The sequence below is a fragment of the Pseudonaja textilis genome, chromosome 1 (assembly GCF_049901715.1).
Source record: "Pseudonaja textilis isolate UNSWEBS1 chromosome 1, rPseTex1.2, whole genome shotgun sequence".
NCBI lineage: Eukaryota > Metazoa > Chordata > Lepidosauria > Squamata > Elapidae > Pseudonaja > Pseudonaja textilis.
Genome location: NC_141990.1, coordinates 115,244,303 through 115,270,626, shown reverse-complemented (window position 1 = coordinate 115,270,626; position 26,324 = coordinate 115,244,303). Strand labels below are relative to the sequence as shown.

General features: G+C 37.8%; 1 protein-coding gene across 7 annotated transcripts in view; it reads right to left on the bottom strand.

Annotated features, from left to right (window-relative positions):
* FILIP1 (filamin A interacting protein 1) overlaps positions 1-26,324 on the bottom strand; it is a 91,855-nt gene that overhangs the window by 45,247 nt on the left and 20,284 nt on the right. For 4 of the 7 annotated variants that reach the window (XM_087915138.1, XM_087915146.1, XM_087915153.1 and 1 more), the window contains exons 2-3: positions 20,896-20,942; positions 3,495-3,773 (exon numbers count right to left, since the gene is read on the bottom strand). In XM_087915138.1, the coding sequence (XP_087771264.1) occupies positions 3,495-3,773; positions 20,896-20,942 (326 nt within the window). The remainder of the gene's footprint in view (positions 1-3,494; positions 3,774-20,895; positions 20,943-26,324) is intronic. The other 3 variants (XM_026695135.2, XM_026695136.2, XM_026695137.2) reach the window with 1 other exon arrangement.

The following is a 26,324-nucleotide window of genomic DNA, read 5'->3' as shown; positions in this document are numbered from 1 at the left end:
CAAAGGTTTGGTCGCTGATAGTTGTGCTGATACAAAGAAATGGCATTTTACACACCATGTTTTGAAAGAGATCAGAAAGATCCAATTGCTGCCTGCCAACACAGCTTTGCCTCTGTTTTATTGCCAGAAAATTACACCGATGATGTCACTTTGGTCTAAAGAGAACGTATCACCCAAGCTCTGGGCTGACATAATTCATTATCTGTGGTCTGGTCCAAGAGTACTGAATTCCCATGACAAGGAATTAAAGTTACTCTGTTTGAAGTTTGAAGGGTTGAAAGATACCACTTTTCATTTTCCTGACACTGAAAAGCAGTTTTGTTCTGTGCTATTATCAGACCACAAGGAGGCTTGCTAAAGCCTATCATTCCGCGATCCTTGGCAGTACAAGAAGCAAACTCAAAAGGTCATTGTAGATTGTGTATACAAAACAAAATGTGTTGATATGCCTTGCATGCTTCAAGAATTAGCACATCACAGTGGGTAAATCAGCTGACTTGGGAGAAGCTGTAGTTGTCTATTATAAATGTGCCCGTGGACAAATTTAGCGCTCTGTAGAGTCTATGGTCAATGACTAGGGTGACTGAAGGTAAACTAAATAGTCAAGTTCTCTTCTTTACCCATTACTATAGACCAGGGTCTCCATATTTTACAACTTTTAAGACTTGTGAGCTTCAATTTCCAGAATTCCCTAGCCAGCTCTGCTGAGAGTAGAAGTCCACAAGTCTTAAAGTTTCCAAATTTGGGACCCAGGGGCGGGATGCTACCAGTTCTGCCTGGTTCTATAGAACCGAACCAGTTCTGTGTTTGCTCCTGTGTGGCCCGCCCACCCGCCTGGGCTCTTACCTGTCCTTTATTTCCTGCTTTTTCAACCTCAGCTGCTTTTCATGGCATAGCTGAGGTTAAAAAAGCAGTAAAAAAGTGGCTTTTCAAACGCTGTGCACCCGCATGCAGCGCTTTTCAGCTGTCCGGGCGGCACAGCTTAAGGTTTATTACACGCAGTGTGCTTCTGGCACAAAATGTAATCACAGAACCGGTAGTAACACCTGTTGAATCCCACCCCTGTTGGGACCCCTGCTGTAGATTCATAGAAGACAAGATTTTTCTTTAGTTTTTTTACAGGTGTCCCTTGGATACTGTATATTAAAGCCCCCCCCCTCTTTTTTTTTCCAATTTGTTGCTCTTCATATGTGATGGCAAACAACTCCCAGAGCCCATGGGGGATTCTGAGAGTTGTAGAGGTCATACATCATAGAGCTGGGAATCCTGGGAGTGGTCATCCTAAAATATCTCATTGTGTTTTTTTAAAGGTATCCTGCTCTTCTTTCTCCTTCAGCCCCCACCCCATCACCAACCCCCCAAAATGAGTTGCAAGGAAGTAAGGACTTTCTCTCTCCCTCCCTCCCTCCCTCTCCATCTCCGTCTCTAAACAATTTGAGAAGATTTCCTACTTGGATTTTCAGTAAAGTCACCGAAAAAGGATGGAGCTGTGTTGCTTACTTTTTCTCTTATTATGTATCTTCAAAATATTATAGCAAACTTCCTCAATTTGTACACCCTCTGGATGATTTGGAATATAACTTCCATTTTCATGGATGATTGAAATTGTAGTCCACGCACTGCATTATGGCTGCTTATCTTCCAAAAAAAACCCAAGAGCATTTCTCCCCCTCCAATCCTACTGCATTATTTAAAATTTATTAAACAGAACAGAAAAATGAACCCATATATTCTCCTTATGAAAGTGATCAGTTACATACACATGCAAAGATATTAAATTATTGAAATTGTCTGCCCTGCCAGAATCTTCATCCTAGTTTGCTTTGCACTTAGGATCGTCCCTTTTTTTGGCCAGACTTCACATTTCTTGACTTGGCCATTCCAGGGAATATATCAGGATATCAACTGAAAACTCATCAGGGAGATGACTTCATTAAAAAAATAGAGAAGCCTTTGGAATCTTTATCTCACCAGCAGCTTTTCTTTGAGATTAACAGACTGTGTGAATCAATGCAAATAGAGTTTCCCTTCCATTATTTCGCTAGGATTAAGGCTTTCTGCACTTTCTGGTCAGTTTTTCCAGTTGTGTAAGAATACTTAATGTGTAAGGCTACAGTGTCTTGGTAGGGGTAGTAATGGTTTCATTTCTCACCAGTGAATTTTGGATGTTGTTCTGAGACAGATGATATCGTGCAGATGATGTCATAGAGGCTTAGATAGTGAATAAACAGAGCTCTCATTTCCTTATGGAGATCAGGGGATGCTGCCAGTGTTTTTGAAGTTGAAGATGAGATTCACAGGGCAGATTTTTCTTTCTCACAAGCAGGGGTTGGGAGAAAGGGGCTGCAAATACCCTCTCTAATATTTTACAATGGTTTTTTTTTGATAGGCTGAAAGCAACAGAACCCTATTCCATTTTCTCCAACTCAGTTTGCATTTCTTTTCTGCAAAAGATTTACTCTCTATCTACACAGGGAGATTTAGGGGGGATAAACTTCCACCTTAATGTTATAGAACAATAGAAAAATCTTCAAACAATGAAAATAAGCTCTTTCCCAAACAGCCAACCAGAGAGTAGCAACTGGGTTTGTTCTACAGACAAATTGTGATCAAGCTACTATTCTGATTCACTGGAAACACTGGAAGACATTTCTGAGCATGTGCAGGATGCATGCAGAAGTCTCTAACCACTACTTGATGCAGCAAATTAGAAGCTTTGAGGAAATAAATCGTTGCATGTCACTGAAGTGAAATGTAAAATATCTCCTCAAAGTAAAGAGCTGCCTTCTCAAGAGAAGCGGGAGGGACAAAAGACCAAGATGGCAAGAGGGACTATATAATGGAAACCACACTCCTTTTGTATGTCCATGATCTTTTCTGCAGATATCTGTGCTTCTCCCATAGGCCTAGTTCGTGGTTTGCCATGTTGTGGGAACTCAGCCATTGTCTTAGCATATTCTGGAATCACTTTAGCTTTGTGAACTATAATAGAGGTTGAGCACAACATTGTTTGTAAACATAGAAGTTGTGCATTGTTAACACTTTATTGTGTAATCCCAGCCATAGCGTTAGAGAGAGCCTGCTGGATGATTTAGGGTAGTGCATTTCTCAGTAGGAGAGAAGGAATGGAGGCTTTTCATCCTCTGCTGAAAACCTTATAACAGCAATAATACTTGGTCTTATATACTGCTCCGTAATGCTTTACCGCACTCTTTGGGCAATTTACATTGTCATCTTGTTGTCCCCAACAATCAGGCTCCTCATTTTGATTGATAGATGAGAGATGAGAGAGAGAGAGAGAGAGAGAGGCAGGCAGGCAGGCAGGCAGGCAGTTTCTTTAGGTTGTGGGTAGAGTTAGCACCTGCAATACTGCATTCTAACCATTGTGCCACTAAGACTCCCAATAGCAAAGTTTCATTGCTAGGTCACAAATATTTTACTTGAATTTTTAACGAACAAACATCTTACAACAAATAATTAGATTTTATAGATACCTGTAGTTCTCCTTCCATTATACTCAGGAGCCGGATGAGGTCCTCTTTAGAGAGCTCTATTGATTTCTTGCTTTTTCGCTCATTGGGCCCTTGCAATTTGCTGCGCTGCTTCACAGTTCCTGGACCTAGTATTTCATCTTCTTTCTGATTAGTTTTGTTCTTTTTCTTTGCATCTTCCTGAAAGTTTTGATTTTCTGAAGAGTTCATAATACTCTTTGACTTGGGTAACTTCTCGTTGGATGAGGTCTCACCACCTTGATTTCGAGATCGCATTTTGATCTAGATAAAAAGGGGAAAAATTAAATGCAAGACTTCTGCATTTTAAAGAAACCACAACTTATCAATTTGCACAGGGGTCTCAAGACAACCAAGAATGAATCTGTTGTAGTAATCACACTACGAATAGCCCAAACTTTTTCACATCAATCCAAATAAATATGTTTATAACCTTTGGCAGAAAATATTATGGGATAGCATCTAAATATAAATTTAAATATGTACTAAGCGAGTGTCACATATGCACTACTGCAATGCAACAGTGATGGAAATTGCTGTAATTGGTCACTAGGGAAAGTAAAAGGAAAGTTTTCTGGACTCCCTAATTGGGGAGGAATGATTCTAAATTTTAAGGAAAATTCAGAAGCATTTCATTGCTTTTAGGATGCTAGGAACAAAGCACCTTTCAAAGCTGCTTCACAAAGAATGCAGTTGCTTCTTCTAAAAACTTAGCAGAGAACTTGTTTTATATCATTATGAAGCTCTGTCCATAGTTGTGGTATCAGGGAGATACCCAAGGGGATTATTTTGCATGCACAGAAGGTTTGGTTTTTTTGCAACTACTAGAACTGCAGAAGTGGTCTCAGCGTGATATTTATGCAGCATCTTCACACCTCAAGAAAGCAAACTGGTTACTTCTATGCAGTGGGATGGCCATCTAATACTGGTCAAGTAGACAGTCTTTGATCATCTTATTTCTATTACGAACATACTGTCAGCTGCAACTTTCAATATGTATAACTTTCAATATGTATTTCTGCACCTATTTGCCTCAGATCTTGCTTTATGTCACCTGTGCCTCCATTCAAAATCCAAGAAAGAAACCTTAGACTCCATTAAAATAGAGAAAAGTACGTTTACTGGATTTGAAGTGATAGCAACAAAAGGAAAGCCAAGATCTGAGGTAAATAGGCACAGAAATTACATATTGAAAGTTATCCCAAGTCCCCTCCCACAAGAATCCAGACTGGTTATCCAATCTGAGGTGTGTATAATGTTATGTGGGGTACATCTTCAGGTGGTTTCTCATTCATCTAGTATGCCAAGACGGTTGACTTTGGCTTAGTAGAGATAAGTATGTGCAGTTGCACTGTAAGCAAGGAAGTGTCCCCTCCTTTTTAATTCACACAAGAACGTCTTTGCACTCAAGCAATCTCCCCTGCCAATACTCTTCCCCTGTTTCTATGGCAGGTGACAAGAGTCAAGCAGCAAAAGATGTCAGGAAAACTTCTTGGAGGCTGATACATAGATATATAATGGCTACTGGAGTCTTGTGACTAAACAGAATTTAAATATCACTCCTTAACATACACATTTTCTCTTGTAAGAACAATGGTTAATGCAAATTAGCTTTCTAATGATATTCTTGGCTCTGGGAGAATAGTATCAGTAGGATCCCTTTCTAATTCAACAGCCCAATAGTAGTTGGGTTTTTCTTCTACTTTGAGAAGGGAAGAAGCTATGTTGATACATATTAAAAGAAGCATCTCTCACAGGGTACCTTTAACTATAGCTTGGCAGCTGCCCACTCAGAAAGTAATAAGAATTACTAGGGATAAAGCAGGAAAGCCTGAAATTCTGGTCACCCTGGCATCCAAACCAGAAATGGCCCAGCCACAAAATGGCTTAATGTTTCATGCCGCTTTAGTGATGCAATATAAAACCATTCTTTGCTTAACAATATTGTATGGCATTAATCATAGGATGTGAGTTTCACAGAACATGCTAAGCCAAACAAAGCACAGTTTAAAATAGCACAACATGTGAATCCAACCAAACATTGGTGTTGTTATTTTTCTTTTCATTTTGCACCCTGCCTTATTAATTTAGTTTTACCAGATAGGCTGTCAACTTGACTTTCTTTTTTAATTTTGTTTGGTTTTGCTCTTGTGAATAGTTTTCACATATAATTTTGTACTGTTAAGCAGCTTGATAAGATGGGATGAAAATGTTTTAATTCCATGAAATATATCATCAGTTTAATCAACCAGAAACCATTCTGAAAGCAGATAAAAATGGCACAGCAACATATTTTTGAGTGATTTCATTACTGCCATGTTATATTATTAGCGTCATGGTTAAGACATCAAGTTAGAAACTGAGACAATGGCAGTGGTAGTGCCTTCTTAGAGACAAAGCTATTTGGATGAAGCTATTTACTTCATAAGACAAGTTTTGATGCTTTCACAGATGTATGCTCTCAGTATAACATCAATTTATGTTTCACATAAGTAGAACAATAATCACACAGTAAATATTAAATACAGCACATTAATATGAACTGACAGCACACCACTTTAATGTTTTCTTTAAAAAAATACTATTTCACACATTCAGCTGAAAAGTGATATTATTAGGTACAAATGTACGTACATAGCTTTAGAGAAAAATTTCCAGGATGTGAAAATACTTGCACATAGGCAGATAAATTCTTATTGTGAGAATTCAATTTTGTGAGTCTCAAAGTTGAGACTAAGTAAAATTAACTGAACAGAGCAAGTATAGCAGGGGAAGTACCTGCAAGAGGAAAGATTGTTAATACCAGCTATCATGTAGGGGGTGTATGATTATAAAACTTGATCTTTGGAAGGACCTGGAGACAATTTATGATACTTTCAGGGTAGGTTTGCAGAACATCTGAGTCACGGAGGACATTGTTGGGGTATAGCCTCAAGCAGTGGTGGGATTCAAATGTTTTTACTACTGGTTCTGTGGGTGTGACTTGGTGGGCATGGCAGGGGAAGGATACTGTAAAATCTCCAGTCAGAGATGGCATTCGCTGGTTCTCCAAACTACTCAAAGTTTCCGCTACTAGTTTTCACTACTCAAAAGTTTCCGCTACTAGTTCTCTAGAACTGGTCAGATCTGCTGAATACCACCTCTGGCCTCAAGACTTTACATGACCGAAGATAGGGGTGTCAAACTCACAGCCTGCAAGCTGGAGGCATCATGCGCTGGCCATGCCCACCCCCAAGTCATGATACGTCATGTGACGACAATGTGACACTGTGAATTTGATACACCTGGTCTAAGACAAAATGTCTTCTCTGGGTTTTTGGTGAGTCCTGCCACCTATACCAGTGGTTTACAGCAGCTTCCATCATCATCCAACTATCATTGTGCCAAAGTAAAAGTAGTAAGGATAGATTTTATATCTCTTCAATTATGTCTGAATAATACCTATGAAGCATCGCCCTAATCCTAACCACTGGGAAAGTGATTCAAGTAGACTTCTATGTCAGTGATAGCCACAGCCTGTTGAGTAGCTGATCTTCTTAACCTTTTTATTTCTCACAATGACCCCGGGGTTTTGTAGGACTGTTTTAAATTTTCATTTTAATGCTGAGTTTTTATTCAAAATGATTAATCAAGGAGCCTAATACTTCACAGTGCATATATATATATATATATCACTCTGAAGCACAGAGTGAGACAGAAGTGAAGTGATGTGTGAGACTTCATGTGTATGCCTAGATACTTGAATCTTAGCGGGAGAAAACCGAACATTCAAGCATATTTCTATCTATCTATCTATCTATCTATCTTCTATCTATCTATCTATCTATCTTAGTTTTGTGGTACTTACATGTATGGTATTCAGCTTTGTATTTTCCCACGTCATTGTGTGTGCTTTTAAAGTTGTAGCAGAATCTCATCTGCCATCATCAGGCTATAATACACAATACAGAAGCCTGATGCTGGCAGATAAGATTCTGCCGAAACGTTGCTACAACTTTAAAAGCACAACTACCCAAACAAAGCTGAATGTGTGTGTGTGTGTGTGTGTGTGTGTGTGTGTATGTATATATATATATATATATATATATATATATATATACACACACCTGTTATATATATATATATAACAGGTAAACTTTGTTAAGTGATGCAAGATAGAGCCAAAAGTATCCCGAAAACTACAGATTAATTTATAGTTTTCTTTGGTTTAATTTTATTTTCACATAGGCCTCCCAAATGTATGTTTTGGTGCACTCTGGTTATATACATAATGTTCTGAAAGACTGTTTATATATTGATATTAGAGGGTTCTAACTGGAAAATAAAGGTAAAACCTTAAATTAAAAGAAATAATGACACAAACTGTAATTTTTTTATTTTGCTGTGGATCGTACTTGATAGTATCTTTATTTCAGAAAGAAAGAAGCTCCCCTTTTTTCCCTGACAGTGCATTTTCGTTTCATTTTTCTTCCAAAAGATAGTCAGGCTAATCCATGAGGACTGGATTGACTTTTAGCTCTTATGCTGTTGGCCGATTAGGCTGGGATCCAGCAGAGGTGAAATGTCACATAGGAATGTGGAGCTAGACAAGAAGGAAATGGTCTGGAAGCAAGCCTTCTGTGTCTGTAATGCATTACCAGCTGGCAAATGTGACAGGAAAAGAAGGAATAATAATCTGACTAGATGGGAATGTTCTTTACTAATCACCAGTTAGCAAGATGTGATCTATTGCTTGCCTTATTGTGCTGGTAGGAAAGGCCATGGATGTGAGCCAGGCTACCTGAGGTCACAGTTCCTGTGATTTGCAATCTAGCTAATGCAGCATTCCTGCAGAGTAACCTCAGGGACAGTTTAATGTATAGACCAGGGGTGGGGAACAATGGCTTCTTTGTGACTTCAACTCCTAGAATTCCTGAGCCGCCTGTGTTGACTCTGAAGGATTTTCCTATCATAGCCCCTTTCAATCCCAAACAATACTTTTGCTTCCCTGTGAAGTTATAAACAAGGAGGCAGATTTTTGAGGGCTAGCGGTGATGCCATGAAGAGTGAGATATCTGCAGCTTCCCATATTTCTGGTACCCCAATTGAATCTGTCGTTGGGGTCTTTTCCCCCTCCTACCCACTCTATTGTTAGTATTGCCTAGTAAGGAAGAAAAGCAAAGAGGAAATCATTTGATTACATGTGAGTGTGTGTGAGAGAGGGAGGGAGGGAGGGAGAGGTAATACCTATCGAGATGTACACCTCAAGAATTTTATGGTTTATGGATCTTCCTGGTATTTAGTTAGAATGGTACCATTGTCTTAAGTCACATTCCTTGAATAACCCAGACTAAAAATATTGAAATTTTTATTAATATTAAAAGACTCCATTCAGTACCAACAGCCAGCTGATAGTGTAAATGACAAAACTCCAAGTACAAGTTGTAGTAGCAGCTACTAGTTTAAAGGAATTAGAGGGATTATTAATTGAAATTTCCTTCTTAACACTTTTCGACCACACAGTCTATGCATTTCTTTGACCAATTGAATACAAATCAGGAAAAGGGAAGGCTATTTATGATCCTGGTCGTGATTTTATGCATTAACTCCAGCAGCGTGGTTAGTTTTTGTTCCTGAATATACTTTATTATATAATAACCATAAGGTCATATTCTTTTTGTTGGATTCTCACTGAGTTGAACTGCATAGAAAAAATGATATTGAACTTGATAAATCTGGACTGGTTAAATTTCTGGTGGCTGGGAGCCACATGTGACATTTTTGAGAAGCTGAGGGCAGTGGCTGGTGATGTAATTTCAGAGGATTTTCTATATTTGGGAGTAAATTAGAGATTTTCTCTGTTTTTAAAACTACATTAAATGAATATTGATACTGATATTGATTCTTGGCAGTTGTAATCAAAGAGTCTATGGGAACCTCCAATTCCCTCAGGTTTTTATGTGATGCGGTTTCCAGGAAGCGGACAACAGCTCTCTAAATCAGTGATGGACAATCTATTGTCTACAGGCAATAGGCTCATGCATGCCTACAGGCTCATGCACTTCTCTAATGCAGGGGTCCCCAACCCCTGGTCCATGGACCTGCACCAGGTCGCAGCATGCTGGAAACCAGGTCACAGAAACAAGCAAAGCCCCATCTGTGGGATGCAGGCAGCGCCCTCTAGTCTGTGGAAAAAAACACGCGCCCTCTAGTCTGTGGAAAAAATCTTTCTCCCTGGTGCTCAAAAGGTTGGGGACCATTGCTCTAACCCTCTTCTTATCATTTCTAACTATCAATACAGCAGCAAACTGTCAAATGATGTAATTTTCTACTGCTTTAATGTATTTGATTTTCATATTTGACAAAATCTAAAAAACAAACAAACTACCCTTAACCATCCAATGATCTCACCATATTCCTCCAGTTCTCTGTAGCTGCAAATCCAATTCTTCCCCGTATGTAGGGCAGACTAACCTATTCCAGGAGATGGATGGTATAGCAGCTACCTTTAGACCTCTTTTTAATACAAGATTAGTTCTTTTATGACAGTGTGCCACAAAACATTAATCCTGTCCAGGGAAGACAACTGTGTTCTGCAAGCTGGGCCTGTCACGTCTGTTTAGGTTTTTCTGCTGCTTTGAGTCACAAGGGTCTTTTTTGTAAGCCATGCTTATTACTTTGGGGATGGCGGTGCTACTTGCCCTACTTCAATTGCCTTGCAGCTATTCCTCTTCATTCCTTGTTCTCAATCGCTCCCTCCCACTTCGCCCCAATCCTCTCTCCCACACCTGTTAGCCCAGATGACGTGGGCAAGAATGCCCCCAAGCTCTTTACAACCCTTCCTTCATGACTGTGACCTCTCACCAGTCTATTTTGGGAACCTGGCTTAAGAGTAGTAGCTGTCGTGGTGGATTGGATGAGGCACCTCCTGCTTCATCCTGCATTTTACTCCGCCCTTCAAACCTGTCATCCAAGCTATTTTTAGACACACTTTTAGTGCTGTTTAAACAACATGCCAATTCTGTGTTTAAAAAGTGGTCTGGGAGATCAGAGACATGGAGCACTTCCATGTCTAACGTCATTTCTCTCAGATACCACCTATATATATCTACACATAGTAAGAAAAAGAAGCAATTGATGATGGTTTTTCCCAACAGCAAATAAAACCAGATTCACCAATTCCTTTTCCTAAAGCTAAACCATCCTGTGTTAGAACATTTAAAAGGAAAGGACCAATCTCCACCCCCGTGGTTCTGAATCTGTGGTCCGTGGACCGCAGGGAGGGCCATGATTTTGTCACAGACGGTCCGAAAAGACTTGAAGAAACGTTATGGTTTAAATCTTGGCCATGAAAGATATTTAAAGGGGGTCAGTGGTGAAGAAAAAGTTGAGAGCCACTGCTCTACCCTCATTCCTCAAGCAGAATAGGATTTAATCATCTGGGCAGAACGAGATGCCATCTTTTGCCATCTGAAGGACATTAACACAGTTGTGAAGGACAGTCCCAAGTCATGTAATCCCCTCATTAGATTCGTGATTATTCTTCTGCTGACAACGTTCTCATCATCTGATTGTGATCTGCAGCTCTTATTACTATTTTTAATAAACTGCATCAGTCAAAGTCACTTGATAACCACAGCTATATATCAAATAAAATTATCAAACAAAATAGGAATGTCCCGAGATGGAAAACATTTTTTAAAGACTCAGAATTCTATGCGATTGACCCTTGGACATGGTAATAACAGGCATTTCTAATGCTTATGCATACAGTATATTTCCAAATCCAAAGAGTTGCAACAGATAAAGCAGCACACACAGTAGAAATTACTCTGAGATCAGATTTTGTATTTGTAGTATTTCTGTTTGACAAAAATACTGAATGTGCATCGTTAGGATACTTACATGATGGTGTATAGCAATACTTCTGAAATGTATTTGGAGATATGCATTGTTTTCTTTTAAATGATGGTGGAATTTTTCCATTGGTTCTTCTATCATTAAAAATGTCACAATCATGTATATTAACAATGACACATTCCAAATCCACATGTACCCACATGATAAGGTTTGTGCATTACACTAAGTTACTATGGCTTGTTTGGGTTTGCTTTGGCATACTGTGTAAATTCAACCACTGAATTGTGAAAACTGTGGGTTTGTACAATGCAATGTATAACTCTTCTTTTTTATTACTAACTAAATCTTGAGTTGGGGCAATGTAGGTTCTTAGCCTGTATTTAGGAATGATTCTATCCGTTATTTTTGTACCTTGTACCTCCATGTAGGCATTTAGCTGCACAAAGATATAATTAACTTCAATACATGGGTGTACACATCTGTATAAGTTCTACCCATCAACATCTTATTTTACTAAGCTGAATCTTAGAGGCTCATATATTCAGTGCAAAAAATTGTAAAACGGCTTTTATGAGTACATTCAGCTGAACCTGATTTGGCAGCCTACAATCATTATGTGCTAAAAATGTCCCCCATTTAACATCCTTTGTAAGGAGTCAGAATGCAGTTTATAGATGTGACTCCTAGTCTATCGAAGATATTAGCATACATATATGTACAAATCTGATTCACCGTCATATCACTTTTCTCAGATAATAAGATAACAATACAGTCTTGATTGAAATTGGTGGATAGAGAGAAAAACTGGAGGAACCAAATTTACTTATGAAAGACTGGGAAGGAATTCTTCTCTTATAAGAATAACACTGGGGTGCTTCTTTCCACTATTTTCTTTTCTTTTCTTTTTTTTTGCAGGGGAGCCCTGCAGGATTTGGTGGGACTTCCTTGCATGGAAAAATGCGTAAATTGCACAGTGACATTTTCTGTTCCCACATCAGTTGTGCAATTTTAAGATCTAAACTGATTATAATCTTCTTTCTTACTTCCTACAGTTCGCTTACTGTAATAGCATTCATTGCAGGTCAGTAGCATTTGAAAAGCTCAGTGGTGCTTTTACTGCTTCATGGAAATTAAATACTTTGCGACGTAAGAAAAATGTCAAGAAGGGAGACTGGAAATCACCCTAAGATTAATGTACCAGGTACATTATATGACAAAATAAAAAACTGCATTTATTTTAGCAAAATACAAATGAATGCACAGTAATTAAATTCCTCTATTGTCATTTTTAATCAAGTTACCCGATTAGTTTCATTGTGTAAAATGAATCATACATACTTTGTGGGAAAATTATTGTTTACAAGTAGCAAACATTTATTGTATAATAAATCATTTTTATTTTATTATTCAAGCATAATTTCCCCTTTAAAATATTTATTTTTAAACTATGCATGAGAACATAATGAGGTGCAACCTTCCAGAATGACCTTTGGTTATTCTAGAAACGTCATACTTGCTGCCGCTTTATTTAATACTGGTTGTAGATGCCAAGATTAATTAATCATAGCTAGAAAAGGTTTAATGGAAAAGTCAATTTCCAACTTCCCTCACTGACAATACCTAAATAAAGTCTGTATTTGATTTAAGACAAGATTTTTAACAGAAAACTCTGGCAAGAATCTATTAGTACTGACAGATGGTTTGCTTATTTGCATCTTTTCTCTTGCTATTACAATCTGATATAAAGTTGCAAGTTCTTGATAACCTGATGCGAGCCACCTAGAGATCCAGTAGAACCCAAAAAACCTTGAGATAACTAAGCACTTAATCCATTGTGTGCCAGAATACCACATGCAAATATAGCATGGAGTTCCTAATTAGGCAATGTGAATAGAATACAGACCTGAATTTTTCTTGTTAGGAATTAATGTGGGAAGATATGACAAAGATATTATACACCTGATAATCCCTGTAATCACAGCTGCAAGATTGGCCTATGCACAACAGTGGAAATGTAAAGAAACTCCAAGTGAAATAGAAATAATTAGGAAAATGTGGATGTGTGCAGAAATGGACAAATTAGTAAAAGAACTAAAAAATAAGGATGAATCAGATTATTACAAAGTATGGGATAAGTTTTATTGCTGGTTAGAACAGAGGAAGGGTCAAGAACATAAGAAATGATTTTATGTATATATTATATACTACATATATAGAATGTAAATATATACTATTTTTTATATGATTTAGCGATGTAGGACAACTATGTGGGCTAGGATGGTTACACCATGTCCACTGTTTTTTTAATGTCTTTTTCTTTCTTTTTTGTGTTTGTTCAGTAATATTTTTTTTTAAAGAAATAGTCTAACCCATTCGTGAACACCAGGTTCGAATTGATCTGCTGGTATTGCCATACTAAATTTGACATGGAGATTATTTTTATATTGAAGATGTTGTAAGAATTAAATAAAACCTTAAACAAGGGGGAAAAAATCTCTTCCCTTCATTGCTGTAATACAAGTAAGGGTGTGAGTAAGACATGACATGATAGCAATATTCCAGTATTTCAGGGCCTACTACCAAGAAGAAGGGGTCAACCTATTATCCAAAGCTCCAGAAGACAATGCAAGAAACAATGGCTGGAAACTAATCAAGGACAGAAACAAGCTGGAATAAAGGAGAAACTTCCTAACATTGAGGACAATTAACCACTGGAACAGCTTGCCCCCTTTAAGGGCTTCATCACTGGAGATTTTTAAGAAGAGACTGGACAGTCACCTGTCTGAAATGATATAGGGTCTCCTGATTGGACTAGAAAACCCCCCCAAGGTCCCTTCCAACTCTATTCTGATTGATTGAAGACATTATTCAAGTCTGGTGGTTCTTTCTACACATTATTCTTAATGACATCAAAGGAAAATTAGGATTTTATGTTCATATTTCATATCTAAGTCTGGAATACTCTACCTGACTCTGTGGTTTCTTCCCCAAACCCCCAAAACTTTAACCTTTGACTTTCTACTATTGACTTCACCCCTTTCCTAAGAGGTCTGTAGGGGGCATGCATAAGCGCACCAATGTGCCTACCGTCCCTGTCCTATTGTTTCTTTTCTTATATGTATCCATGTATCCATAACTATGTTTTTATTTATACCTATTATCTTGAAAGCCATTGACAAAATAAATAAATAAATCTAATGCAACAAGAGTAAAACCTTTTTTTAAAATGTTCAAATTACCTTGTTTTCATTCTTAAGATATGCATGTCTTTGCTGCAGGTCTTTCAAACACAAATATTTCTCATATAAGCTTTTTTCAGTGCAACTGTCAGTGTTTCCATACAACTTTCAGTAATTGATTTTTTTTACTGAGGAAAGAGGAATGTTAATGGAAGTTGATAATACTATTCATATTGCTACATTTCCCGACGCCTTTAAACAGAATTTGTGTTAGGATTTTTAGTTTCCTCTTCTTAACCAGAAAATCCAAATTTGTTTTGGACCATTATATTTAATCTACATAGGCAATTTCAAAGAACATGCCTTTCTTTTTATCTTCCATGCTATCTTACTACAATTTCCCACATTCTTTAATAACATCAAAAATGAGACGGTATAACAGCAGAAGAGATAAAGAAATCTGAAACCCCCTTTTCACTAATGTATGGAGTGCAGTGGATGCGTAATGAATACACCAGGCAAGGTCATGTGAAGAACACATTCATCACAACCCATCAGAGACACTGTTTGTAAAACCCACACAAAACAAACTAGCAGGATCTACAGGAAAAGGAGTTGGCCAAAGAACTAAGTTGATGTAATGATTTTTTTTTTCTCAGTCTTTGGCTCTCCATCGTCGTACTAAGTGAACCTATAAGCAGAGCTGTTTGTTAAGTCTGTCCCTGTGTAATGTATATTGGAAGCTTAGCTAATATTTTTATTTTGTGCATTGTGGCCATGACTCAGGAACTTGACAAACTTGGGCATCAGGACTAAGCACCTGTAACTGTTTCAACAGTAGCACTTGAATACTATGAGTCCCAAGAGCAATAGAGTATAGATGTTCCTAGAGAGGCTTGGAGGATCTTGTACCATAGCTGTTATGTCAACCAGGAAACCGGTTTGACCAAAGAGGGTATATGAGGGCAAACATTGCCCACTCCATTTCAGAATTACATTGAGTCCAGGGCTCACCAGAAACATCAGTGAAGTTTAACAGTCAAAAACTCACAAAGAAAACTCTTGCATGCAGCAACTTTCTGAGACTATATTCATTAGTATCACACTTTGAAAAGAAACTAGTTGCAACGTTCTGATTGTGACGAAAGGATCACCAAAAATTACCTGATTACAAAGTCATAGCTTCGTATTCGGTTGAAACCACAGGATCAAGAGTCTGCCTTGACAAATATGATGGATCAAGGATTACTAAAATGTTAATTTAAACATTGTTCAGTTCTGAAAATCATAGGAACTTTGATGCTATTGTTACTCATACCTGTCCCAATGGAAAAAGCTCTTTTTCCATGATCTGATTCAAGGGCAACATGCAGCCATAATATGGTTCATTTTCATTGGGTTATTGTGATGTGATGATATCTACTGATTATGGTTTGTTCTGTTTCTCTTACTTCCCAGAAATACAGGAAAAAAGACAGCTAGTGTGTGTTTAAATTAAGGAATAATATTAAACATACAAATATATAAAGATCCACATGATGGCCAGCTAGTTCTTTCCAAAGTGCCAGTCAAGGGCAGATGTCTCTGGAGGAGCTAGCTCCCCAATCTCTCTGTAGCCCAAATCAAATCAAAGTGTCTTCAAGGAAGGTCCTGCTACATATTCCATGAAAAATCAAGGAATCTTGACGAGGAAAAAACCCTTCTCAACGGTAACACACATATTATGATATAAGTAAAAATGGCTCCTACTGGGACTTCCAAGGAAAGTATAACAAATTGAAGGCAGCTCTGCAAAAGCAACCTCCCAAAGACCAAGGAAACTCTCCAGATAAGGAGAGAACGAAAGATTACCTACGTGTGCTTTGGATGGTTGCTCCCTACAAGAAAACCTTGGGAGTAGCAGTTTCTGTAAGTATGAGTGCCAAAGAGGTGGGATTAGCCATCTTGTTTGCAACCATGGTGGAGACTTTTAAAGAACATTAAGTTATTAAATCTCATTTTCTAATCACTTTCAGAAATTGTTCATTAGTGTTGGAGACCACTGTTAGATTTCCTATAAGAAAAGGAGGGGGGGAAAAATCAGATTTTGACTTTGGGATTTGAGGATTTAACTTGATTAGTGATTTAATTATGGATTTTTAACTAAGTGGTTAAGATTTATTTATTTATAGATACCTTATTATATATTAAAGTTGAATTATGAACATAATTATTGTTTTTCAAATGTAAGTTATTAATTTTTAGGTTTTTAAGTATTTATATTATTTAATTAAATTTAGAGGTTGTGATATTGTATTATTGTTGCTGTATTGGAAATAGAGATAACCTTTGCTATATATTTGTTTTGTGGTAGGGTGTTTTATCATTTTTAACTTTAAACTTCCTTTTATTCCCTTCCCTTTTTTTTCTTTTTGTTTGTTTGTATTTTAATGTCTTTTCTAAAATTTAATAAAGATATATTAAAAAAACAAATTCCTTATTAATTACTTCTAATCTATTAGAAAGTTTTGGAAGGACGAGTTTGAAATTTTCTGGGTGAGTCTGTATTCAGTCCTGAATGAAAATAAATTTTAATCATAAACTTAATAAGAATTTCAAAAAACTGAAACAAATTGCAAAAGTTAAATAAGATGTTGATCTTAGAAAAGTATCAATGGATTAATGATTCAGATAAAGCTGGAATATTGAAACTTTTACAATAAGATTTTTGGAATTATAAATAAACAACTTATTGTGTGAAATAGATTTGTTTTGGTTTTTACAACATAGATATGCAATTTTATGATTTCAGAAACTGGACACTGAAGGAAACTATAAATATTTTAAATAGAGGAAAGATACAGGTCTGTAAAGGTTAAGACCATAAAAATATTGGAGGTGACTTTTGAAGAATAGAATCAGACAATAGTTGCTATAATATCAACAATGTGAGTAATGATATTCCACTTCTATGAATAGATTATGTCCACAAGATATTATTGAAGAAATGACAGAAGTAGAAAAACTTTTTTCCAACAAAATAGAGATGGCATTGAAAGTGGATTTAAGGCTAAGAGAAGGATGTTTCACTGGATCTTTGAAAAAAAATGGCTGAAGTTTAAAATTTTAAAAGTATAAATATTTGAATGTTTTTTTTTAAAGTAAGTGCAGAATAATTAAGCAATAAATAACATGGACTCATTTGGAAACTTACTCTGGTAAAGTGTCTGGTGCTGTTATATATATGTATGTGTGTGCGCGCGCGCACATACACATACAAGGTCTGCTTGTCTGCCCTGATCATTCGTGTGATATGAGACATTACACTTTGTTACATTGTCCAGTGAAGGCAACTTTTGGAATTCACCAGCATGACACTACATCACCTAAAGTAAACCATAACAGTATGTTCTGTACAGTATGTTCTCTTCATGAGTTCCTGTGATTAAAATATTGTGCCGTATGTAATTTAACTGTACCTCACCTCTCTTTCTAGCGCTAATTGAAAATGTTTGTTTGTACTATTCTGCACAGGGACTTTTTATAGTCTGAGGCTAAAATGATTCATTAGTGCCTTTTTAGTGAATTGCACAGCATCAACTCTGCAAGTGTTTCTTTAAAATGTATGCACAGCCTTGTGAGGAAATGTGAGGGGAAGCGGGTGCAGGAGAGAACAAATTGCTATTCCTGTAAGGACTGAGGCACAGTTATTAATTATCATCCGTCAGCCAGGATATCACCCAGGCTGACAATTCATTTGTTCACAAGAACAGTGGGAAAGCATGCTACAGCCATGATACAACTTCTCTTGATCTGCCCTCTTTCCCAGCACATTCCAAGATTGTGAAAATCTCCTCAAAGCCAATACTGTAAAATGATTTCCTATTCATCCATGATTACTAAGAAATGACTAGATAGAACTTTTCTTTTCCTTCACATAAAATCAATGAAACTCAGCTACAGTCCCACATTAAAACTTCAGGTGCAGAATATTTCCACATATTCAGGAAATTGGCTGATTCATAACAGTTCCAGAATAACTGAATTCATTGTGTACGTTAATGTATTTATATATTTTCCTACTTCACCTGTGCCTTTTAATGGCAACTGTAGGTAATATAACCTAAGTAATTGATCCAAGTTGCTTTGGTAAACTTCTTGATTCAGGAAGTAGTTTAAGCCTTCTAATCCACACTGATTATTAAATACCACATTGGCATTTCCTCATTGAATATATATGATATAGTCAATAATATATCCAATGAGAAGAGAAAGAGTCTTTTAAAATAATTATAATTTCAAAAGTGACAGCAGAATGCAGAGAAAATAAGAGACACTTGCCAACAGTTCAAATTAAACATTAGGGTTGCTTAATTTGCACAAAGAATTCTATGTTGGAACAATTACATAAGAGAAGAGTTAGGCAAGGCAGCATCTAGCAGTTCTCAGGCTAGAAAAGATCTTTATATAAACATGTTTGAGCTGCCCCAGGCCATCAAATTAATTGCCAAGAATCTGTTAACTTGGAAAGTCAGGAGAAAAAAATTGCTTCTATTTAGTTCAAATTCTGGAGCACAAATCTACAGAAAGGCTGTGACTTCCCTGCACAGCAGAGGGCAAATCATCTGTTTGTGGCTTCATTTTTGTTTGTAATAGAGTTATTAGTTGTGTCATGTGGTAGAGCTAGGATGTCACAACTTTATCCGGTAACGCCCTCAAGCTCTCTGCACATGAAACAAAAAGGAACGCTGACAGAACGCAGTAATTTACTCATACGCAGACATTACCATATCCTATGAAATTGTCTGCCAAGTTTATGTTGGTTATAATGGCTAATTTTTTTAAAAAAATGATCTCGTATCTATGATGAGTTAAATTTCTTGTCAGCAAAAGTATAAGCAGACATTGCTTGAATTTGTTCCCTTTTTAAAACTCAAATAATTAGTTTCGCCAATATGAAAAAATGTAAGGAAATAATAAAAGTTACAGCTTGTGTTTATTCCTATAATTTTATAATAAATGACCCCCAGATTAGTTACCAAACTGCAACCAGAAAGAACAGTCCTAGTTCAGCCATTATGCAGATTACAATGGCCCCACTCTCCCATAACAGGAGGATAACTTAGCAAATGTATTTAATTGCCAGTCCTAAAAAGTGTGTGTGTTTTTTTAATGTGGACTTTATTGCTTGCCTTGGGCAACACAAAACTCAGATGCCCTGCTAGAGTTGTCACTATTTCTTTAAGCAAAATACCTCACCCATTTGTGATGATGTTTGATCCCATTTGGCTTCACTACCTGTTTTGAGTACAACTTACATTAGTGCAATATTCTTCATGTATCACTATTTCTGCTTTTGAGTCCATGCCTTACCTGATTACACCTGGATTCCTTGTTCCTCTTTAAGTTTCCATCTATATGTTTGCAAAACAACTACAACTGCCAGTTTAAAAGGCAGGGAAATAAAGGTAGGCTAAGTGTCTTCCTCTGTTAAGAAATCTGTCAGATGTTGTGTTATTCTTAAGACTCAGTAACCCTTCAGTGTGAGTACTCTCCAAATATTCTCACCAAATCATAATTTTTAATTAGGGCTATGCATGCTTTCAAAAATAATTAAATAGTATTTTGAATTTCATGCAAATGCAAACACAACTCTTCTCTGCTATCTTTTAAAGCAGCCATCCTTTTCTCAGGCTTCTGCATAAGCCTGGAAAAAAAAGTGCTACTACTTGAAGAGTTACATTTAATGAGCTGTCTCTTTAAAGTAGCAGCTTCTTCAAAGTTGCTTGGAAACCTGAGAAAGAACCTGGCTGCTTTAAATAGTAGAGAGCAACTCTGCTTGTATTCATCTAAGGTACAAGGTACTTCACAGTAAATTTTGAAGTATTCATATTCTGTTTTTAATATGTCAATACAGGTAAATCATTAAACACAAGATAAGTTATTATTTTGTGTTAATTAATCCAACCGGTTTAAGTTTCAGTTTTGAATTCCCCTCTATTCCTTTGTCTTAATCAAATATCTATGGAGATTCTCAGTCATCCAGGTCATAGTTGTCCCAAAGGTGCTTGGATTAAACATCATCAGAGAAAAACAAGAAAGTCCAGTTGTCTCTTGAAAAAGCACCGTTGGGACTTTGTCTTAGTTATGTTTATTTTTTAGAATGTGACACTTGGCACGACATTCAAAGTCCAAGTAAATTCCTTGGCCCAAAAAAGATCACATGTTTCTGCTCTACTATGCTTTCATCCACAACCCATGCAAGACAAACGTGGAGTCTAAGAGCAGACATGTTTTGCTCAGCAACCAGAGAAATGCAGCATCCTCATTGTCAGTCCACCAAAGCAGCTTCTATATTATTGAAGGCTATAGTAGCTAAGTCACACTACCTGATGAACTAGCCTTTGATCTCCTCTTGCCCTACCTGTGTTAGCCTCTGGTGATGATTGGAGAGAACATAAGAGAGAGAGAGAGATTTACTATTCCAGTGACAGTTCTGGGTAAAGTTGATATTACATTGCTATCATAAATTCTGCTGTTGAATATGGTGCTTAAGGCTCTGGCATCCAAAGACTCTGGGTATGCACTGGGGTGGGGGGTGGTACTTTAGAATTTCCAGGAACTGTATGCACCACTATCAAATGAGATATTTTCCAGGGGATGTGTAAAATGAAGAGAAGTCCCCTAGTGTCATATATCCCTTATTCCTAGTTGTTAACAGCTGCTGGCATAACGAGGTTGTGCTAGCTAGCATATCTCCAGAGCCCATACTTCCGGCAACATATTTGTTGGCATAACCAGGCATAACATGATGGATGAATAGATAATCTTCAAGACTGAATTGCATGTATAATAATTACACTAATAGCTACTATTATATTTTGGAAGGGCGCTTTCCATCATCAAGAGATATTGATTAAACTGAAGGAAGTGGAAAATCAGCAAGCTACTGTTTCATCTTTAGTAAGTTCTCTAAGATTTTGCTTTCATAGAGAGGAGAAAAAGGATTGGCAAATGAGCCTCAGGAACTGTTGCTGGTGTTTCTCACCACCACCTAGGGGTTTCAGGTGATCCATTAGATTGACTGGTCCCAGCGCAAATTTTCTATACCGTATCACTGCTGACACCAATAGCCTTTGACCAATGGCTCATCTCTTCATCTTAGCACTATGGATCCAAGACTGAGAAGAATATGTACAGCAGATTGGTGGGATACTTTTAATTTTTCCCTTAAAAAAAATCTCTAGAATCTCTGAGTTGTATATCAATGGAGCCATTTAGCCAAGAGCAGGGGTCTTCAATCTTGACAGCTTTAGGACTTATGGACTTCAACTCCCAGAATCCCTCTTCCAGTCATGTTAGCTCAGAAATTCTGGGAGTTGAAGTCCATAAGTCTTAAACTTACCAAGTTTGAAGACCCTTGGCCTAGGAGATATTTTAGTAGCTGGATATAATCTTGCATCAATATTAATTTGCTTCGCCTGACACCTTCAGAGTCCTTACCCATTAATTTAATCCTTGCAGTACAAAAATGTGGTTGGATGCTGCATACAGTTCCTATTTGAAGCAGCCCTCTATCAAATCTATTGCCCAGTACAAAATCAACATGGCATACACCAGTTCCCCATGCTGGCTGGGGAATTCTGGGAGTTGAAGTCCACATAATTGAAAGTTGCCAAGGTTGAGAAATACTGGTGCAGAGAGAGTTTTTGTGTTGGCTTCCATTGAATGACCTTTGTTGGAATTCTTATATCTCATCTCATATCCAGATGGGTTGGAAGGAGGCGCTTAATCCCCTTTTTCACATGAAAAACTATTTCAGTGATATCCACTGTCTAGAATGAGAAATTAATGTGCCGCTTTCCCTGAAATGAAAGAAATGTGAAGCCTTGAAGGGCAACTCTCCAGTGGCAGAAGGAAAAGAAAGATGAGTCCATGATCCCACTAAGGAAGCTGATTCATATGTAGCACACAGGGATATCAGGGTAGGAATCCAACACTTTGAACCAAAGCAGAGATTTAGAGGTGGGTTTATGTTGCAGTTCATGGAAATGTATCTATCAGCTGCTGATGTCAGTAGAAACATGGAAGAAACAGCAGCTGTTTCATACCCCAAGGAGGGAAAGGGAACAAAGGTAGCTTCAAAATAGATCTGAAAGTCAGTGTTTGTTTCCCATAAATCCCACTGAAGAATGAAGGGCCATTTATTCAGGGCTGTAAAACTTGCAGCCCACAGGCCGGATACGTTATGCACTGGCCATGCCCACATCCAATTTAGCAGAGGGGGAAAAAGTCACGATACGTCACATGATAACACGAATTTGACACCCATCATTTATTCCATCATTCTTTTGTTTAATTGATAAAGACCAATTAAACTACTGACGTCCTCAGAAAAGTGGCACCAATAAAATTAGATCTTCTGCCAGAAAACATATTGATAGTGTTTCTGCTTCACTTGTGTAACTTTAAAAAAATAATATTGTACTATGAAATCAAGAAATCTAAGCAGAGTTTTATGGTTTAATCTTAGACATGCTTAGCTGGAAATAATTTTCATTCTCAAAAATTGCATTGAAAGGAACATCATTGATTCTGCACCTAATTATACAAAGTAAGCAAGTAAAACCACGTAAATTGGTCTGATTTTAAATGTAATCATCTAAGTGAAATAAGCGGCTTCCCGACATACAAGGCACCCTAGATACATTTCCTTTATTTCATATCGTCCTCTAACCACTTACATTCCTTCCTAAGAACTCCAGAGATCCAGCAATCTTGTGAAGCAATTTTTGTCTGGGACAAAACAAAGTAGAAGAGAAGAGAATTCTTTATTGGCCAGTTTATTGATGGATACACAAGGAATTTGTCTTTGCTGCATATGTTCAGTGTACATAAAAAAGAAAAGATACATTCTTCAAGAATCATAAGGTACAACACTTATTGATAGTCATAGGGTACAAACAGGCAATCAAATCATACTAGGAAACAATACAAATCATAAGGATACAAGCAACGAAGTTACAGTCAGTCATAAGTGGAAAGAGATGGGTGATAGGATTGATGAGAAGATTAATAGTAATAATAATGCAGACTTAGTAAATAATTTGACAGTGTTGAGGGAATTATTTGTTTAGCAGAGTGATGGTATTCGGGAAAAAACTGTTCCTGTGTCTAGTTGTTCTGATGTGCAGTGCTCTATAGCATCGTTTTGAGGGCAGGAGTTGAAACAGTTTATATCCGGGATGTGAGGGGTCTGTAAAGTTTAAAAAGCCTTAGAATAACAACATTGTAAGACTTCTACTATGAAATGGTTAACCACTGAGGTTAACTACTTTGTGTATTTAACCATAAACACTAAACCTAATGATGAAATATTTAGATCTAAACAACTATCTAAACATTTCATTGATGGGCTTAGTACTTATGGTTAAATATACAAAGTGCAACTGCTACCCTCCCAAAATAACTTACATAAACCATGTAAATCAACCATCATAAAAAGGGTAACAAGAACACCATGTGAGCTACATTGTCAGGGCTTAAAAGAATCCATCTGATTAGGGTTATCAGCCAGATACTTGTAATTGTGATATTATTGTCTACTTGGATGAGAAGGGGAGAGTGATTCAATGAAAGCTATGATAGAGCTTGCCACAGAAGCTTAACCATGTAGGTTTCTGAGGGCCTCAGAGCAGGAATGGCTTGCTGGGATGCCTAGTGTTCTGTGAGGATATAAGGTGACTGTAGCGGTGGGTGGAGTGTGAGGAACAGTCTGAGTAGGGACAAAAATGATTGTGAGTATGAGTACCTTGGCCTGGGAGTCGAGGTCTAGAAGAAGGAAGGAATTGAGGGAAAGAGAGAGAACAGGCAGGAATGTTGGGATTGTGGTGATCAGGGATAGATGTGACAAGAATCTGAGAGCTGGCGATACTTGGGAATTTTGAGACTGCTATTTGGTGTTTAGCCCTCTATCTATTTCAGTAGATGATCATATCCTCAGTGGCCTTCCAGCTACTGATTTTGAATGCCAGGCTGGCCCATAATAAATCTGCTCTTATTTATGATTTCATCATGGATGAGGAGGCAGCTGACCTAGAAACGTAAAAGAGCCACGAGTAGGTTCAGAGCGGGATGATCTCCTCTTGAATATATGCCTCTGTGAGTTTCAGGTTTGGCATCGGCCAAGAGCCCTGGGAAAATGGGAAGAGGTGACTATTGTCATCCATAAGTCATTGAGGACTCCCAGAAACTCTGCATCACAGACAGAGCAGACATGAGCCCCTGTGAGTGAAGTTGGGATAGTTGATTCCTTCTGCTGCACAGTAACATCCCTGCTTGATCTAATGAATTTTGTGGCTGAATTGGTTACAGAGACCTCGATTCTATTAGTCCTTAGGGATTTCAATTTGTTACTAGTTACTTGAGTTGGAGATAGCTCAGAAATTGGATGACCTTCATGGCAACCATAGACCTATCCCAAGTGATGAAATGTACCAGTAGTTGCACTATTTCTCTGAAGAAGTTATGATGTCATCTGGTAGTGAAGGACATGAACATCCATCCATGGTAGTAGTCAAATCATACTCTGATTGCTTTTTAACTTGCTAATATCACCCTGCCCTATAAGAAGATGGGCCTATTGTATTTGATTGACCTGTCCCAGCAACTGTCTCAGTTATGAACCCTGTTAGAGTTCCAGAAGGACTGGGTATTATCTCTGAGGATATTGTGAGTAGTTTGGCCAAGGTCTCCGTTGTGGCCAAGAAAGGGTGAATGTGAAAGCCTCAGACCATATTGTCCCTACATGATCTCTATGTGCCGATCCTGGAATGTACCTTGGGGTTTGTTTGTTTTTTAGGAGCAATGTAATACAAGGCACCAGAAGAGATATCTAAAGTGCTGCCGGACGAAGACTGAAGAATGAGTCTGAGCGAGCATAAATAAGAGCCCATATTTAGGAGTATATCATAATGAAGTGCTCTTATTGCATTTGCAGCCCTGTTTAGTACAACTTGTTCCTTTCTGGGGAGAGATAAACTATAGGAACTTTTACAGGACTGCCAGTGAATAATATTTAAGCTATTTGGCAGAGAAGCTCACTCAGGTCTTCTCAGACTTAGACTTCAACTGGGCCATGGCCTCATGTTGTTAAAACTGTCCAGGAAGTGACCTATAGTTGGATGCATGCCATGGTGTTGGCTTAAGAAAGTCGAGTTCCTTCAGCATTGGAAGGCTATCTTTGGATTCAGTAATCCTGGGCAATTATTGTCTAATCTCTAACCTTTTCCTTTAAAATGATAGTTTGACAAGAGCTTCAGACTATCTGGAGAAAACCCATGTCAGTCAGATTTCTGGCTGGGGTAAGGTCTAGAGGACAGGTATTAAACTCAATCACGACACATGACATCACATGACATGATGTTTTTTGCCTTTGCGGAATTGGGATGGGTGTGGCCTGCGTGTGATGCATCTGGCTTGTGGGCCACCAGTTTGACATGCCTATTCTATTGCACTTGCTGGATGACTTTTGAGGGAGCTGTACTAGGAGTAGCATGTCCATCCTTGTGGTCCTTGATCTCTTGGAAGCTTTCAATACTATCAATCACAGTATCCTGGACAGACGGTGAGGTCTGGGTATGAGACATGTTATTAATGGTGGATCTTTTGCTTTCCCTGTGGTTGGTTCCAGTGCTGTTAAAGGGAGAAAAGGTTCAGTTCGTGGCCCCTCATTGTGGAGTGGGTACATGAAATCTTCCATCCCTTCAGAGCCAAATATCTTGAATGTGCTATATATCTTGATCTCAAGACTATTCAA